At 40.0% G+C, this 17,442-nt stretch overlaps 1 protein-coding gene across 5 annotated transcripts; it reads right to left on the minus strand.

Annotated features, from left to right (window-relative positions):
• Positions 1-784: 784 nt before the first annotated feature.
• On the minus strand, positions 785-16,752 carry zdhhc3a (zinc finger DHHC-type palmitoyltransferase 3a). Of its 5 annotated transcripts, none has more exons than XM_037783651.1 (7): positions 16,596-16,752; positions 13,833-14,256; positions 12,432-12,556; positions 12,069-12,165; positions 11,649-11,730; positions 10,931-11,061; positions 785-1,338 (listed from the first exon to the last, which is right to left on the minus strand). In XM_037783651.1, the coding sequence occupies exons 2-7, from the start codon at positions 14,166-14,168 to the stop codon at positions 1,132-1,134; spliced, it is 978 nt and encodes a 325-aa protein (XP_037639579.1). In that variant the 5' UTR covers positions 14,169-14,256; positions 16,596-16,752; the 3' UTR covers positions 785-1,131. The 5 variants fall into 5 exon arrangements, with proteins under 5 accessions (XP_037639579.1, XP_037639581.1, XP_037639580.1 ...); XM_037783653.1 differs by having other exon boundaries at positions 13,833-14,312; positions 16,596-16,738; XM_037783652.1 differs by having other exon boundaries at positions 16,480-16,635.
• Positions 16,753-17,442: the final 690 nt, after the last annotated feature.

The following is a 17,442-nucleotide window of genomic DNA, read 5'->3' on the forward strand; positions in this document are numbered from 1 at the left end:
AGTGATGGAGATGAAAATGGAAACTCCAGACACCAGAACTGAACAGATGAGTATTTGAACAATATATCATATTAAGTGTTTCTCCTGACACTATAATGTTGGCTTGTCAAGACAGATAAGGCACAAGGTGAATTAAAGTCCTCAAAAAGGCACCAGAGACAGGAAAGTGGTCGAAAGCAAACCGCTCATGCTTCAGTGACACATTAGTGCTGCTATTATTAGTGATGTTCTCCTGAGACGGTTCAATGAGACACTTTCAAATCCATCATCTTCTCACCTCAAGTCAGAAACACTTTGGAGAAGTGAAGGAGCTGGAAGGGCTCAGTCATTTGAAAAAAAAGTCATAGTATAGTATGACGGGGAGAAAAAAAATAGTATAATATGTCGAAAAAAGGTTATTTTATAGTATGTCGGAAAAAAGTCATCGTATAATAAGTAAAATAAAGTCTAAAAAAGTTATAGTACAGTATGTCGAAAAAAAAGTCATAGTATAAGTAAAAAAAAGTTTAAATAAAGTCATAGTATAATAAGTAAAAAAAGTAAAAAAAATAAAAATAAGTCATAGTATAGTATGTCGTAAAAAAGTAATTGAAAAAGTCATAGTATAGTATGACAAAAAAAATAATAGTATAGTTTGTTGAAAAAAGTAAATTAAAAAAATTTAAAAAAGACATAATATAGTATGTTGAAAAAAAGTAATAATAAAATAAGTAAAAAAAAGTCAGTGTCAAAATGTCGAAAAAAGTAAAAAGAAAATAGTATAGTATGTCGGAAAAAAGTCACAGTATATTTCGAAAAAAGTCACAGTATAGTATGTCGAAAAAAAGTAATTGAAAAAGTCATAGTATAGTATGACAAAAAAATAATAGTATAGTTTGTTGAAAAAAGTTAAAAAAAAAAAAAGTCATCCACATGGTATTATACTCCTTCTCGTCATGTGTGCAATAGCAGAACATTTATAAAAGGTCGAAGATGCTACATCGAGATGAAAAATATAAATTAAAATTCCAGGTGGTTTTCTCGCTATTAAGAGAGCCCTGATAAAGTCTAAAGTCCACAAATTCCAAATTTGCTTGCAGAGAAGCGCTGCCAGATTGAGAGGAAATGTCTTCCTAACTGCAGGCAGTGCTGTTAGTTGAGTGGTATCTCTATGACGTCCTCCTCGATGATCTCCCCCTGAGGGATGGGGTCGTGCTCTGGAGGGCTCTTCTTGCAGCTCAGCCCGGCGAAGGGGCTGCACCAGGACAGGGAGAACCGGCCGCCGAACGCCATCTCCATGGCCTCCCAACACGGCACCTTCCCCCACCTCCCCGTCTCTCCCTTCACACGCTCGATGCCCTGGAGAAGACACAACAATGAGGTGTCTGAGGTGAACGAAGCGGAGACAGAAAAGGACCGGATGTCTTTTTCTTCATGCACTATCACTCACAGCTATGACACAGGGTTGATGACTAAAACTGCAACGAAACACTATGATTGAGCTCTTTGGTCCTGTTTCTCAGATACAAATCAGGCTACAGATGGCCAGGGCTTAAAAAAGATTTAAATTAAAGGATAGGTTCAGATTTTTCATTTGCTGTCTGTATGTTGAAGGAGCAATCGGTTGCTTTAATCAGTCCTCCTGTCCATATTGGCCATAAAGCAAAGTCCAGCTGGGGCTGATGGGAATACCATTAGTGTTGCAGGTATTTATCCAAAGTATTGGGCAAATTAAAATGTTTGACCTCATGATGGAGCTTGATGAAAAGTGAGGGATCATCACCTCATTAAATGTCATGGCAATGCATCCAATAGTTGAGTTATTTCACATGAAACAACAAATATAAACCTAGAAGAAAAGTCTAGGGGTATGCCATGTATTCTAGCAGGGTTGAGGGTGTTCCTATAAATGCATTGTTATTTTAATCTATCGCATGCCCTGTTGCCCTCAGCAAATTAGACAATTGTTATTCTCTTCACGTACACAAAATTAAGGAAACTAGCCGGCCATGCTAAATGGATAATTATGACACCAACTCATCTGCTGCCTTTTCAAAATGCAATGCAAATCACCCGTTAGCTTGTCACTCAATGTGAATGAAATCAACAAAGTGAATTCTGCAAAGCATTTTTCTGATCCCACTTGAATATCAACCTAGGCTAAACTTTGGAATGTATTTTTGCACTGTGCAAGGACTGCGGATTTTGTCCTCCATCTTTTACAGTGTAGTGAAATGATCTCCTCGTGGCCACTATAGACAGGAGGAGTGGTTACTCCTTTAATGTACATAGAACATGTGAGTGTTGTAATACAATAGGTTTAAGTCTTTCCTTTAAATGCTTTTGTATCAGTTCGGATTCATTTGTTTTCTAAGAAACATGCCCAAAAAATAATACATACTGTACAAAATAACTCACATGCAATTTAAAAATAAAGAATAAACCTAAGCGGAGGAAGCAAACAAGTCAAATGGTCAAAATGGTGCATGCATCATGTTACGCACACTCATTCATTCATAATGTTTGGTTGAATCTGAAACAGCAACAACAAAGACATGAAGCGCACTCTGGCCTTCGAGTTGAAATCAGCATGCTCGTGATGTGTTAAGCTCGATGGGACGGCTAACGTGACCTCTGTTGCAAGCTTACCTCTCGTCAAGATTACAAAGAGCAGTCTGCTTCAGAAAGCTTTTGGCAGAATGAGTTATCAACCAAAGCAAAATGCATGAGTGTAGAGAGAACATTGCATGGGAAAGAGGTAGATTACAGAGAGTAAAGTTGGAATAGAATGAAAGATAAGGACGGACTGGTAATATAACAATGCAGGGTGTGAGAGGACTGTATGCAGGGAAAGCACAAACCTTTTCTTTAACCTAAGATTTTTCAAATCTTAACAGATTTTGAAAATATGAGACCCCGCCCCGCACATAACAACATGTTATGATAGATTTAACAGTTTTGTTCCTATAGTGTGTGGAGAGCAATGACCAAAACAGCACACCACACACTAATAGATTCATTCATGAACAACAAGAATCCCCACTAAAAAAAACATGAAAAAAAATTAAAATCTTGCAAAATCTCTGGCGATCAAACGTGACTTTAGTGTAAACAAACATGGCGGACGACGGGCAGGAAGAATTAGCAATGTTAGTTTTTACTTTGTACTGAAAATTCACGAAGGATAGATGGATGAAGTCATGGAGACACGTTAAATAAACACTTGTGTTGTTGCCACAAATCAACAAGTTGGTCCTCCATCTCTGAGCTCCATCTCACTACTACTTTATGCTTCGCCTTATGAATTAGCTCATGCATTAGCCGCGGCCGTCACGACGGCGGTGGTGTTCCTTCCTTCTTCAGTAGGCTTGGTTCTCAATTGGCTATCGTTCTCATCGGCTGTCCTCGGGGTTCCCCACGCACAACAGGATATCCCATCGTAGATAAGATAAGATATTCCTTAATTAGTCCCGCAGTGGGGAAATTTGCAATTTCAACATCAATCAACAAATATTGAACATGTTTAATATTTACGATTTCAGATCTGTGCGGCCGGGATGGACTTCCAATTGGGGGATGTAAAAAAACACTTTTAACATTCATAACACCACAGTAATATCTGAAAATATAATCTTTAGAACGATCAAAGAAATCGGGGCTTTGCTGTCTATTGTCGGGAGGAATCGGCCCGAAATCAACTCGATTCTCATGAAGTGTGATCCCCACATTACTTCAACATAAAGAATTGAGAGATTGAAACATATAATTGGGTGTAGTAGGCCCTCCACAATCAAAGAGAAATAAATACATTTGAAAAAGCAAGCAAACACAGTCTTTGCATTGCAACTGAGAAGTATTTATTCTCTGCGCATGTGCTGAAGTATTTTCAGAATATTTAGAAATAATTAAAATTTCTGTAAAAAACAAATCATCTCCAGCATCACTCTCACCAGCGAGACTTGGCATCATCACACCAGCAGTGTTTTTCACATACATCACTAAACTAACCTTCACCTGTACCATGCATTCAGAAAACAAAAGATACATAACATATCATGTAAACAAAGAATATAAAGAATATAATGCACACTTTAGAACAGAGCAGATCACACAGGTGAAAAATCTTAAACAATAAATACAAAGTGCGAATTAGCATTTTTTAGTACTCGTGTAAATGTGAATGATGGAAGTTAATACTTTGTTGAATGCTTTGAAGGAGGCTGGGATAGTGCAGAAATACAGTCAAGCTAATATCCCGCTGCTGCATAATAAGAGGTATGCAGAGCTATACATTTTTATACGGTGCTTCCCTTTGACTCCTCATACTATTTTCATTTTTAAAGCCGAGCCAGTGGCCTTTTTTGAGGAATTTCATATCAACACTTTCCCAAATCATCATGTAACTGTGGGGATTATTGAATTTGGCACACGCTCACAAGATAAAACACAGCACAGGGGCTGTTTCACTGGCAAGTGCCCACACATACACATCCCTGTATTTCTATCTTTGTGAGGACACTCATTGACATAAGGCATTCCATAGCTCCTTACCTTAACCATCACAACTAAATGCCTAACCCCAACCCTTACTATAAAGGCCATGACACCGTCGGCCAATGTCGGGCCATTGGTAAGCGTCTGTGGGCCTAGTTTTTGAAGTGTGTCCGTTGGCACTAGTCTGTCCTAGTCGGCGGCTTTTCGGACGACTCAGCACGTTGAATTGGTGGCGGAGCACGTCTGTGATAGAAATCCATGATTGGCTGTTCAGCTTAAAAGGTCCAGTGTGTAGGATTTGGCGGCATCTAGAGGTGAGATTGCAGAGTGCAACCAACTGAAACTTGTGCCAAGCGTTTAGGAGAACTACAGTGGCCGACGCAAGAACGTGAAAATGTGAATGGCCCTCTCTAGTGCCAATGTTTGGTGTGTCCGTTCTGGGCTACTGTAGAAACATGGCGACCTGCTCACTATGTAGATATAAACAGCTCAATCTAAGGTAACAAAAACACAACCATTCTTATTTTTAGGTTATTATACACTAAAGAAAACATACCATATTCCATTTCTGCCAATAGAGCCCTCTAAATGCTACACATTGACGCCGGCCCTTTAAGCGAATCGGTGCACGAGAAGAGAAAGGGTCGTGAGGAAAGCAAGCCAACGAGTAAAGTCAAGAGGATAAACACAGAAGGCTCTTCTCTTTTTTAATCTTCATCTCTGATCATTCCAATACACGGATATTTTCACAATGACAAGGCCGTCTGGAATGAAGCTAAGCGGTGAGTGAGAGTGGTGTGAAAATGGCCGGCAAACACCGTCTTCGGTTTCCCTTTTTGAATGATGAATACAGACTACCGTCATCTGCTGGTGTGTAGTTATTTCATCTCACGCAGGCGCAGAATGTACGTGCTAGTTGGCCGTTGGCTGCAGTCTTTGCAGTGTGTTCGAGTACAACTTTTTAGCCAAGACACAGTCGGCTTTCGTCGCCGCTAGTTCTCTGACGTCGGTTTGTTGTATCTGGGCCTTAACCCTAACCTAAAGCTAATTCTAACCTGAACCTTAAAACCAAGTCTGAACCCTCCAACAGGCTTTGAAGCAGTGAGGACTGGACACAATGTCCTCACTCTGAAGGTCTAAAACTCAAATCGGTCCTCACAAAGATAGCTGTACAAGTACACACACACACAGGAAGCGTTAGTGTTACTGTGGATGGCCAAACCTTTCCTCAAAAAAGGGAGAATGAGCACATGTTAGAATGTGGTTGTTGACAGCCTGCCGACAACATACTAACAACCATGATTTGCAGCTGAAAGACAAGATGAGGTCGACATCTGCACGGACTGAAACCATTTCATTTCCCCATTGTGCATTACAAGAATAATTCAGCAAAGCCTGCTACAACCGAAGCAAGCTGGCATTTCGATTCTGTATTGATTCCATTTGGTGGAACGAACACAAACTTTCGGGCTGGTTTTGCTGAGAGAGAGAAAAAAAATACATCTCTGCCCTCTAATAAAGATTTGTTCATGTCGAGCATGTATCAGAGAGGAATCAGGGAGAATGTTCCACACGTGGGCAACACGTAAAAGTCATTTAAAACACAGGATTAAACTGCAGTGAGACTTGTGTGTAGTTTTCTCAGAGGGGTACTTCACTCTGTCACAAATACAACACTTTAAAGGACCACTTTAAACGTGCTCTTGTAAAGGTAAGATACTGTCTACTTGACCTGGGTCTCACAGGTCAGCTGTGGGGATGGTTTGAACACCACCTGTTGCGGTGTGAACACGTTGTAAGAATGGGTGAAACAAACTTGACTTTTAGCAGAAAAATAACTTTTTTCTGCTCAACTGGGTGGATCTAAAATACTTTCACAATCCTAATTGACTAAACATCCACAATAATGACGGCAAACTGTTCCTTTACGTGCTGTATTTGGCACCATTTAAAAGGGTCAACCTAAGAATGGATGTGTTGGTAGAATGGCTCCCACAAGGAATGTGATAGTAGAACCTACTGTAACCTAACCATTCATCCAATCCATTCTAGTGGGGACCTCTTTAAAAGGTTTGTCCATATCTGGAACACACTACTGATTACTGTCTGACAAGAGGATGATTTAAAGGGTTACTTCATCCAAATTACAAAACAACATATTTTTCCTCTGACCACTAGCAGTATGTAGCCATGCAGATAGTTTTGGGCTTCGTCGGGAATCGCATACTATGCACTACATACCCAATATGTGTACTATTGTTCAACAAACTCTAGTACACATCTTTTCGGACGCACTGAGCAATCATTTATGTTGTCACTTCCTGAGAGCCTCCTTGCTGGTTGGAGACGTGTAACCATGGTAACCTGTGCCAACCTCACGTGACGAAAACAACGGTTTGTGAGAATCGAGTTTGGAATTGTTTTAAAATATATATTACGCCTAGCAAAGTGAAATCTTATATTTAACAGTTAAATTGAAGCGTTATTGATGTTACAGAGCTGTCCGTCAAAGTCTGTTACGAATGTTGATGTCACTACCACATTACATTGTGGGATATTTATGCTGCCGTAGTGTCCAGCGTTGCATACTGTAGTATTTCACTGGAAATGGTATGTAATTCGAGTACTATTGGTTACTAAAAAATCTTGCTTACTGTTTTAGCGTACTAAATGGCAAACTTTGGTTTTATTTGTCCAGGACCAGAATGTTTTGCTCTCACCTTTGTACAGTGTTGGTGAATGGAATCTTGTTTGTGGTGCTTCAACGCTTTGAAAAATGACATCTGGATAATTTAGTAGTCGATACCATACTTCTATACTACTCTATTTTATTGAGTGAAAACATCTCTTTCAAATAACTGGATTTATTCAGGTTTTTACAAGATTACATTTGAACACACCATGATAAAATTAGAACTGACCTTCGCCCTTCTCATTTTTACTGCATAGAGCCTGAACGCATCATAGTGCAATCAATGGTACTGCTCTAACAGCTGTAGCTGCTAACGTTAACTAGCTCTCGTCCTGACGGTTTCAACTCGGATTTGTTGTTCACAATGTAGCATTATCAGGTAAACATCGGGTGCGTCCCCTGGACACGACAATAGTGAGTTTATTGCGTCCCAAGCACATTTTATACTGTCACCAGGATCTTTTACAGACTGCTGTTGCCTGGCAAAGGCAGTGGTGTCGGTGGCATGGAGGTCCCGGGGACTGCCAGTACAATAACCTTTTATTTTGATGTTAATAAAATATGCCCAAATTCACGAATATGTAGAAATATTACTACTGACATTCCTGTAATATTACATCACAACGTCTGCCGTATTAGCCATGTGTTTACTACAGGTTTATTTGTATGTAGGGCGAGGAAGTGAGATCCGATCACATGTGGTCACTGGAGACGCATAGTAATGCCTTTTACAGATTAATAAATGAAAATATTTGGCAGATTTATTGATAATGAAAATAATTGTTAGTATTGGGATGGCGGTTTCAGGTATCAGCATGGCCAGACATCACTAGGGATTAGTGAGAAAATCAGTTTTTTAAGAATTTAGCTGAACTAACCCTTTAAGGGAAAGCAAGAGTAAACAGTGCAAGAAAAAAAAAGGCTTCTGATACAACAACAGAAATAGAAACAGCTCAAAAAGAAACAGATTAATCACAGTGTTTTCAAACAGGATTCACAAACTGAAAGTGCTTTCTTTTTCTCTGCAACTCACTCAAGGCAACACAAAAATAAAACGAATAGCGCACAAACAAAAAGCAGATGGAAAGCTGTCCATGGCTAGTGTGGGAGATACAATGTAAACCGTGTTCAGCATTGGGAGCAACAGACTGTCATAGCTGAGCTCTACGGGGCTGGGCAGGGTTTCCCACTTTGGTTGTGACCCGGCCGCCTCGTTCAACGCGCGGAGCTCTCACACCACATACTGGTAGGTCTCAGCCTTCCCGTGTTCAGGGGTGGAGAAGGGACTAAACCACAATAGGGAGAAAGGGTGTCCAAATACCGCCCTCATGTTCATCCACTTAGTTTTTTTAGCCCATCTTCTCTCTTCCTTTTTCAACTGCTCTATGCCCTGAAAATGAGAGACAACCAAACTTCAGTTGGTGTGCTTTTGTGACCCAGTCAGTAATCACAAACCAAATTCCAGCTTATAAAATATCATCAAAGATAAAAGAAAACTTTAAACCTTCTGAAAATCATCCGGGCCACAAACCCAGTATTTCAGTGGTTTCTCTACAAGCATAATGTCGCTGTTTGCGTCCGGTTTCCTTTCAACTCAATCTCACAGGAAGGCGTATAAATACCACAACATTACACAGATATTTTGCGTGTCATGAGTGCGCCTTTTAGCGTTTTTGTGTGTCATTTGTACGCCACACAAACGTTCACAGTTTTTAGGTCTAATCCACTAAACTTAGGTTCAGGCAAAAAAAACACTTAGTTAGGGTAAGGAAGAACAGCACGGTTGGACTTAAAATAAGTATGTAAACTAAGTAAAACATGCACGGAAACAACTACGGAAAATACAAACGTCAACAAAAAACATGTGACAATCGTCACTAACATAACTTACAAAACAAAACACGGGTCAACAACGGTCTCGAAGACAGGTCTCCTGGTTAAAAGTCCTGTGTTTGTTGCGTGCCAAGAAAACCCACTTAGTTAGGGTAAGGGAAAACGTCATGGTTGGGCTTAAAATAAGTACGGAAACTAAGTAAAACACGTCACAAATGTCAACAAAAACACGTGACAATTGTCACTAATGTAACTTACAAAACAAAACAACGGTCAACAACACGGGTCTCCTGGTTAAAAGTCCGGGGTTTGTTGGACCCATTCACCTCACCTCCCGCCCACCATAAGTGGTCTTTCTCGCTTTTATACTACGTCACTAACTCTTACCGTAGAATTTATACGCAGATGCGTTTACATTGCAGTCAGTACAGGATACATGGCGTACAAAAGACACACGGAAATCAAGAAAGGCGTACTTATTGTACGCTTAACGCCTTGTGCATTATCGTGGCATTTTTACGCCTTTTCGTGTGAACGGGCTGGTGGGTTGTACAGTTCCCCACATGTCAAAGCCCTCTCTCCTTGATTACACGATCGAATGTCTCCCATATATCTGACCTAGAGTTGCAGACAAAAAGAAGTTCAAAGCAGGAAAGGGAGTTTGGTTTGGTGAGCTCCAATACACAGGCTGAATGATTTTAGGATGGCACCAAACTACATAGAGGGGGTACTGATTCCTTCTTCCACTGATACATGGACAAATTGACCTTTCTATGAAAATACATTTGCATCTTTCAAGTACATCACTTAGTGGTTTTACACACTAACCACTACCTCTGTGGCTGTAGCAAAAAGGGAAAACTCAGACTGATTTCATGAGCAGGTTGTTCACACTTTGCCAAGATAGAAGTAAGACACCTTTAAAGCTCACGGGTTAAATGTATGACCTGCAATCAGAGGATGAAATTAGCACCCAAACATTTAACGTTACCTGCCTCCATTCCAGATAGGTTTTCCTTATATTAAGAAAAAGTATTTTTAAAAAGCAATTCCTATGTTAAAAGTGGCAGGTGAGGAAAATGTTTTATTTCAGACTCTGCCTGCAATACTGACTTTTAAGACGACTACCACCTGACACTGGTGTGTTATGACACCGGCACACATTAGACCGACATTAGATCACAGACAAATCATAATTATGGTAGATAATAATGGCCCAATCAATATGTTTGCACCTTGTAAATAACATTATATTTATAGATATAATTCAAAAGTTTGACTTAAAAAGATTTTTTCTCAACTGAGATCTGTTTTACTGTGTTTTCAAACATAACTGGTATAAACAAACCACAAACAGCCTAAGAAAACATTAATACTCAGATTTAATTGTTATTGTCTGGTTCCAATTTTGCATTAAAGACCAGAAAATCAATTTGGCAGGTGACAGCAGGTTCAAAAGAGTTTAAAATTATGGTAATGGAGCAACCTTTTCATCTACATTTAGATTACAGATTTTGCTTTTTAGGTAACTGCCAAAATAAGGGAAACAGCTGAGTACCAAGTGGTTTACTGAAGTTTATAATGACATCAGTGGCTGATTTGCACAATGGATCCTCGATATCAGATAGAAAAAAGATTTGTGGTCACAGTCGCTACAAATTTCCCTTTAAAGCACTCAATATTGAAGTTTCTTTCTTTCTTTCTTTCTGGCAGTTACTCATGTTTCAGACAGTGTTTCCAGTCAAAGTTAAGACCTTATTCTACATCAGGCTGCGGAATGAGAGACGTCACTTAGCCGTTAACAGTTTGAATTAGAAGTAGAAGGTTGCAGATGTGAAAAGCAAAGGGTGGAGGCAGCAGCAGGGAGAGGGGCAGAAGGAAGTAGGGAGATAAGAGGAAGGAGGACTGTGGGTCACTAAATGGATCACTTACGGTCTCGTCGGTACAGATGGAGTGGACTTGGGTGCCGAACATCACAGAGGTGAAGATGAGGAAGAGGAGACCCTCAAAGCACAGGAGTATGAGGAGGATGACTGTTGCTGGAGGAGAGAAGGAACTGCACTCTGGGGGATGGAGGGACGTGGAGGAAGAGAAGTGAAGGGGCAAAAAAAGAGGAGCATATGAGGAACTGCTATACACTACAGGAAAAGAGACTACAGCACTCTACTGTTAACTCGTCTGCAGCATTACAGCGAGGATGCGAAGCGGTGAAGCAGTTCTTTCAACAGGTATGTCCGCTTGTCACCTGCTGATGGTGCTGCAGTAAAAAGGGGGAAGGGAGGGGAGTGTTGGGATCAGGAGGTTTAGGTCCGATGGGGACTTTTACCAGCGGGTGAGTGGTGAGCTCCGGACGCCGGTAACAAGGAGGGAAGCCGAATATCGTTCATTTGCACATACCACCCACACTGCAACGATGCAAAGGCAGTTGAAAAAAAAGGCAATGTTTCCCTTTAAGCACCAATGTGGCTTTTTTTTTTTTAACCTGCAGTAGGCAGAATGTTTTTGGCATCATTGGGCAAAAATTCCATAATAACCTTTCAACATATTATAATTCAAGTGTTCTGAGAGATAACTAAACTTCCGGTTTTGAGTACTTCATGAATGAAGGGAATTGAGAGCTACATGGGCTTAAAAAAGAAAAAACACTCACTTGTCCAATCATCTTCAAAGCAGTAGAGGAAATGGAAGACGACCATGAGCAGACAGTGGAGAGAGATGAGTGCAATGTACATCTTGGTAAAAAAAGAAAGAAAAGAGGACACAATGAAGGACCATTCATTACATATACTCACTGCGAACAGAGTGGTATTCAGAGAAATCCCTCTCATCTGCATCTGTACTGCATTACAACAGCAAGTACTACTGATTTCACCTCCTTCAGATGAGTTGCACAGTGTTACACAGATACAAAAAAAAAAAAACCTAATAAAAGTTATGACCTCCAAGTTAGCTACAATCTGACGGCAACTTCTTATTGTCAAATGCTGAAAATTAGCAACCTTCTTTAGTTTATAATGAAAGTTTATGGTCAGCCCACATTATAAGAGACTCGTTCCTGCAGTGAACTTACTGTGAAAAGCACAAAGTACTTTTGGTTGTTCTCCCCAACACAGTTATTGACCCAGGGGCAGTGGTGGTCCATCTTGCGTATGCAGCGTTTGCAAACGCTGTGAGAGAGACAACAAGTTAAGTGTGAAGGAAAAAGAAATAGATTAAAATAAAACACATATTGCATCAACCCTCCAAGACAACAATAACTGTACACAAGGACAACATTGGTAGAAATTGACAGGCACTACATTCTGAGAGCAATTTTCACAAATTAACCAAAGTCAGAATTTATGATGACAGTCTGACTTCTTCACTGCAGCTGTAAGCACGGGACTGGGATTGTGAATGCGGCAGGGAGAATTTTGTGTCCTTTTTGTCCTACCTGCAGTGGTGTGCTCGGTCAGGCTTGATGCTGCAGCACTTGGGACATTTGTAGACCACCTGCCCTGGTTTCAGCTGAAGGCTTTCTATGTATTCCTTAGTAGCGTTCCCTTTTGGCACCGCCCCCTAGCAAGAAACATGACCACACAGTACAGTAGATGACTTCAGCATCAGTAGCAGCTCATTAATCATCATAATTAAATAAGTAGAGAGAGGCTAAACATACTTTTAGAATTTTATGAAAGTTCAGCTCCATCAGGACTATATAAAGCTAAAGACCCTAAACATGTCTATATGAAATTGAGGGGCAATATTTTAACAATCTACAGCGCATGGTCTAAAGTGCATGGCGCAAGTGCATTTAGTTCAACTCCACTTTTGCTACTTAAGAGGTGCATAATCTGGGCGTAAAGTAAGGCGTAAGGGGCAAAGGGGTTGTATTTAGTCTCTTAATTCATCATAGGTGTGTTCTGAGCGTAACAGGAATCAAACCAATCATCTCCAATTCCCTTTAAAAGTCAGGTGCTCCTTCACTTTGGCACATTTCTATTTAAAAGGCGGATTCGGCAAATTGGAGAAGCGAGCCGTTTTCTGCTGAGGAAACGGATCTGCTCGTGCGCTGTCCCGTCAGCAACTTCATTTGACTGCATATGAGCAAATGCACTTTTAACCTATTTAACTGGTGCAGGCGGCACAGGGGAGCAAAATTCATTATAAGATAATAAGTATTAGGCTAAATATGATAAACATGTATTGATAACTAATGAAAACTGTATTACTTTCCGATGCAACCCAAGAGGGCACCGGACCGGCTGAGCAGAAACCTCCGGAGATGCATTACGCACGGGCTTGCAGCCGGGCACTGACGGAGAGGTGGTGCGTAACGCGCGGATCCATGAGCCTCAAAACGCCGACGTTTAAGGGGAGAGGGCCCGTAAACTTTTAACTCACACTCGCACACACTGAGGGATGTTGAGAGGAGACGCCACAAAGGCGTGTGTGCACCGTGATCTCTCTGGTAGGGCTGGGCGATAAGACCAAAATGTATATCATGGTATTTCTTTTGTTTTTTGCGGTGACGGTATAATATCACGGTATTACAAAATGAAAAGGTATACTCCACTCAAAACATGATTGTACCCATTTTCTTTCTATTGGCCATGTAAGGGTTCATTTCCTAAGAAAGAAAAAATATTTGTTTCTCAATGTAATGACGGTTTTGCAAAATCCATGTCATAAACAAACGTGACACTGGTGACGGTGATGAAACCGGTATACCGCTCACCCCTACTCTCTGGTCATGGTGGTGGAGGAGTAGGAGGAGGAGGAGGAGGACGAGGAGGAGTGCCTGTCACCTAATTTTTTATTTGTGTGTAATAAACACCAAACAAGTGCAACTTACAGGGTCAGTGCACATGGCTCTGACATGTGAGGCAAGGGCAAGGAAGGCCAGAATGTTGAACAGCGTCCCGTTCACAATGCTGTACGTCAGATTCTTGGAGGGCAGCAGCATCACAAACAGCACCACAAACTCTGCATACAACACCAGAATCCAGGAGATGATGGCGCACACAATGCCGCAGATGTCCCTGATGAACCACATGGCCGATGCAGAGGAGGAAGTGATGAATTCTTTGGAGATAGGGATGCGCTGCTCGGCCTGTAGGCAGGTGGCCCCGGCCCTGCCCTGACCACGCCCGTGCTCCACATCCCTGCATCTGTGCACCGGGCTCTTCATCCTTCATCTAAGCCAGATGTCTGCTGCTTCTGCTGCTGCTGCCACCGGATCCACTTTGCCTTCAGGCCTCCGTCTCAGTCACCACATACTGGAGGAGAGGAGCAGGAGGGTCGCAGTTTAGAGGCAAGTTAAAGGTTTGGATCTCTTAAGAAGGGGAAAAGCATTTTATCAACAGTTGGGACTAAACATTCACTATGCCAGGAAAAAAAGAAAGGTGTTTAACAGCTGATATGGGCAACCCCACCTGAAATAAAGACTACCTCAATTACCGTAAAAACATATACATGTAGGAGTTAGAGCAGGGATTTTACACAGCAAATCTATTTCATGAGTATGGCTGGCTATTGTATAGCAGGACTGAAACTGTTATTATTATACTTCTTTCATTATTGATTAATCTGGTGATTTAATTGATAGATTAGTCAAGTGGTTCTCAAAGTGTGTGGCAGGAAAAATGCAGTACCTGTGAGGGTTTCTGGAAAATATTTGTCATTGTTTTGTGTTGTTAACTGATTTCAAATACTAAATATATACATACATTTGCATAAAGCAGCAAATTTGCCCACTCCCATGTTGATAAGAATATTAAATACTTGACAAATCTCCATTTAAGGTACATTTTGAACAGATATGTGTGATTAATTTGCGATTAATCGTGATTAAATATTTTAATCGATTGACAGACCTAAAAAAAATATCATTCATACATCTCTGCAACTCTCAAAATTAGGGCCTCAGATTAATCAAAACAGTTCAAATAATATGCCGTTTACAATATAATAGAGATATACCAATATTATAGATGTATTCCAAACACTGGACAGTAAATGGTAATCAAAGTAAGGGGGTAGATGAACAATCAAGAGTCCTCCTAGGCTATCTGGGCATACTAATACACACACATCTCATGACAAGAAGCCAGAGGTGAAAGCTGGTCAGCGGTGTTGGCCTGGCAAAGCTTTGTCACAGTAGAGGTCAAACAGCAGCAGTGAGCAGCACAAAGTGTCTCTGCAGTGTGACTCAGTGCCAAACTACCTGGAGCTGTATGAGAGGTCACTGAGAGGTGCTAAACTGTGACCCTGGGGGGGTCTGGGCTCATTATAACATAGCGCATAACAACCACAAAAAATAACCCTACAAGACCATATCCTCATATAATTTAACATTTAATATAACTAGAACTGTGAATGTTAGATGCTGAAGAGCTGACGCTATGGTGTATTGCTGGCTTTAATGTTGTGAGAAGATGATGTAGTAGGAATAGTTGGAAAAGTGCAAATGGGTTTAATTTGTATGAATATCATTGAAAAGTTGAATAATACCAACAGCGTATAAAAGATGTGGAATATTTGAAGGTTTTTGAATAGCTGACACTAAACTGCATTGCTGGCTTTAATCTTTATGAAGAAGGATACAGAATCAGAATCAAAGATTATGAATCAGTAAATAAAAGTTGTAATTGCATGAAAAGCAGCTGAAGCCTTATAAATAGTTAGTTCTGAGTTCCCTTTTATTTTGAAAAACTAGGTGAATCCCTAGTTTCCTGTTAATAGACAAAAAGGGGAATTTTACCAAGCTCCAAACAAAGTTAAATATTTCAAAAGGTACAATTGGGATGAATGAAAGTTGAATAATTGCCAGAATCTATGGAAGATGTGGAACATTTTACAGTTTGAATGGGAGTTTCTAGGTGAAAGTATGAATGAGTAGTGAAGAGTTGAAAATGCTTGAAAATGTTTAAAATCTGAACATCTCTTCCATTCTTTTCAATGGAGAATTTTTTGACGAATCATGGTTAATAATTCTGAAAATATGAAAGTTATGAATGAGAGAAGTAATAGCCATCATGTCCTAATTGAGCTGCACGTTTTGATGTTTGAATGGAGTTTCTATGTTGAAAAATGTGGAAAAAAAGTGGTCTGGCGAAAAATAAAAATAAACTCAGTAGAATAACATATGCTGTGAATGCTGGAACCAATTAGCTATGACATACAATATCATTCACAGACATAATCACATTAAAGGAGTGGGCAGTGGCTGCCTGTTCTAGCTGGGTCACTGGTTTCCAGCTCATCCTGTCTGGTGAGTTTCTATCTCACTGTCAATAAGCCAGCAAAGGTTATAATATAGCTGCTACTGATGTTTAAATTCAGTAAAACCCGTGTGGTTTCCTGTCAGACAGTGTGTAGGCCTGCATGGTGCAGCAACCTGACTACATCTAAAAGCACAAACATCAGCTAGCTAACGTCAGTCCTGTCCAGCCTACGCTAGCAGCTGCTGAGCTAATGTTTCACGGTAACCGTCTACTAACCTGTTTTTATCATCCTGTCAGCGTCCTTTCCTTTACCTGTGCAGTGGTAACCGCTCGGGAGCGTCTGTCTGCCTTCACTTCACGTTAATAATCATTTATATCCGGCTGAATCTCACCTGAAAGTCGAGCATCCTCCGCAGGTTTCTGGATGTTGGTATCTCCCCTCCGACTGACGCGCTGACCACGCCCCCCTCATCGACAACATGACGTCATGACGTGGCGAAGCGAGCCAATGGGATCATCAGAAAGGCTTCAAGCCTTTTTACGTCAGAGGACACGTCCAGACACACCTATTTATGTTTTTTTAAGCATTTTAATGTTTATTTACATCAACTTTTTATGTTTTTTATTTTTCCCAATCACAATGTTGTTTGGTTACGATTACCCAGAATTCTTTATAGATATTAAAACAATATCCTCCTCACAAACACTAACCATACACTTCCACGCAACACACACACACACTTGTCTATTTTGATATATTTACTGTATTGTTATTGTTGTTTGATATATATCTTGTCCTAATTGTTTGTTATCACTATTATGTAGTCATATTATTTCTTTATATTAATCTTGTCTCTGGGTGGAGGCTTCATATAAGCCCAGTGGGCCTCTTCCTGCAATTTATATTATTCAATTATTTCTTTTGTTATGTTGTATAGTCTTAAATTGTGCAAAATAAATAAACATAAACACAAAAATAAACCCCTGGCATGTTTTGTTATTTTGTTTATTTATTTTAGTTTCATGTTTGTTTGTTTTTATTTTTATTTATCCCTTTATTTTCTTTATATGTATTGTTTATCTATGTATTAATTGAATTGTTGTTTGTATTGTTTACAAATATAAAATAAAGACTATTGAAAAAAAAAGTTTTTTAAAGTTCAACACAAAATACATGAGAGTATTTTATAATCAATCTCATTATCATTGTCGCAAGGTTTTACATTCATAAATGCAAAT

The sequence above is a fragment of the Sebastes umbrosus genome, chromosome 11 (genome assembly GCF_015220745.1).
Source record: "Sebastes umbrosus isolate fSebUmb1 chromosome 11, fSebUmb1.pri, whole genome shotgun sequence".
Lineage (NCBI taxonomy): Eukaryota > Metazoa > Chordata > Actinopteri > Perciformes > Sebastidae > Sebastes > Sebastes umbrosus.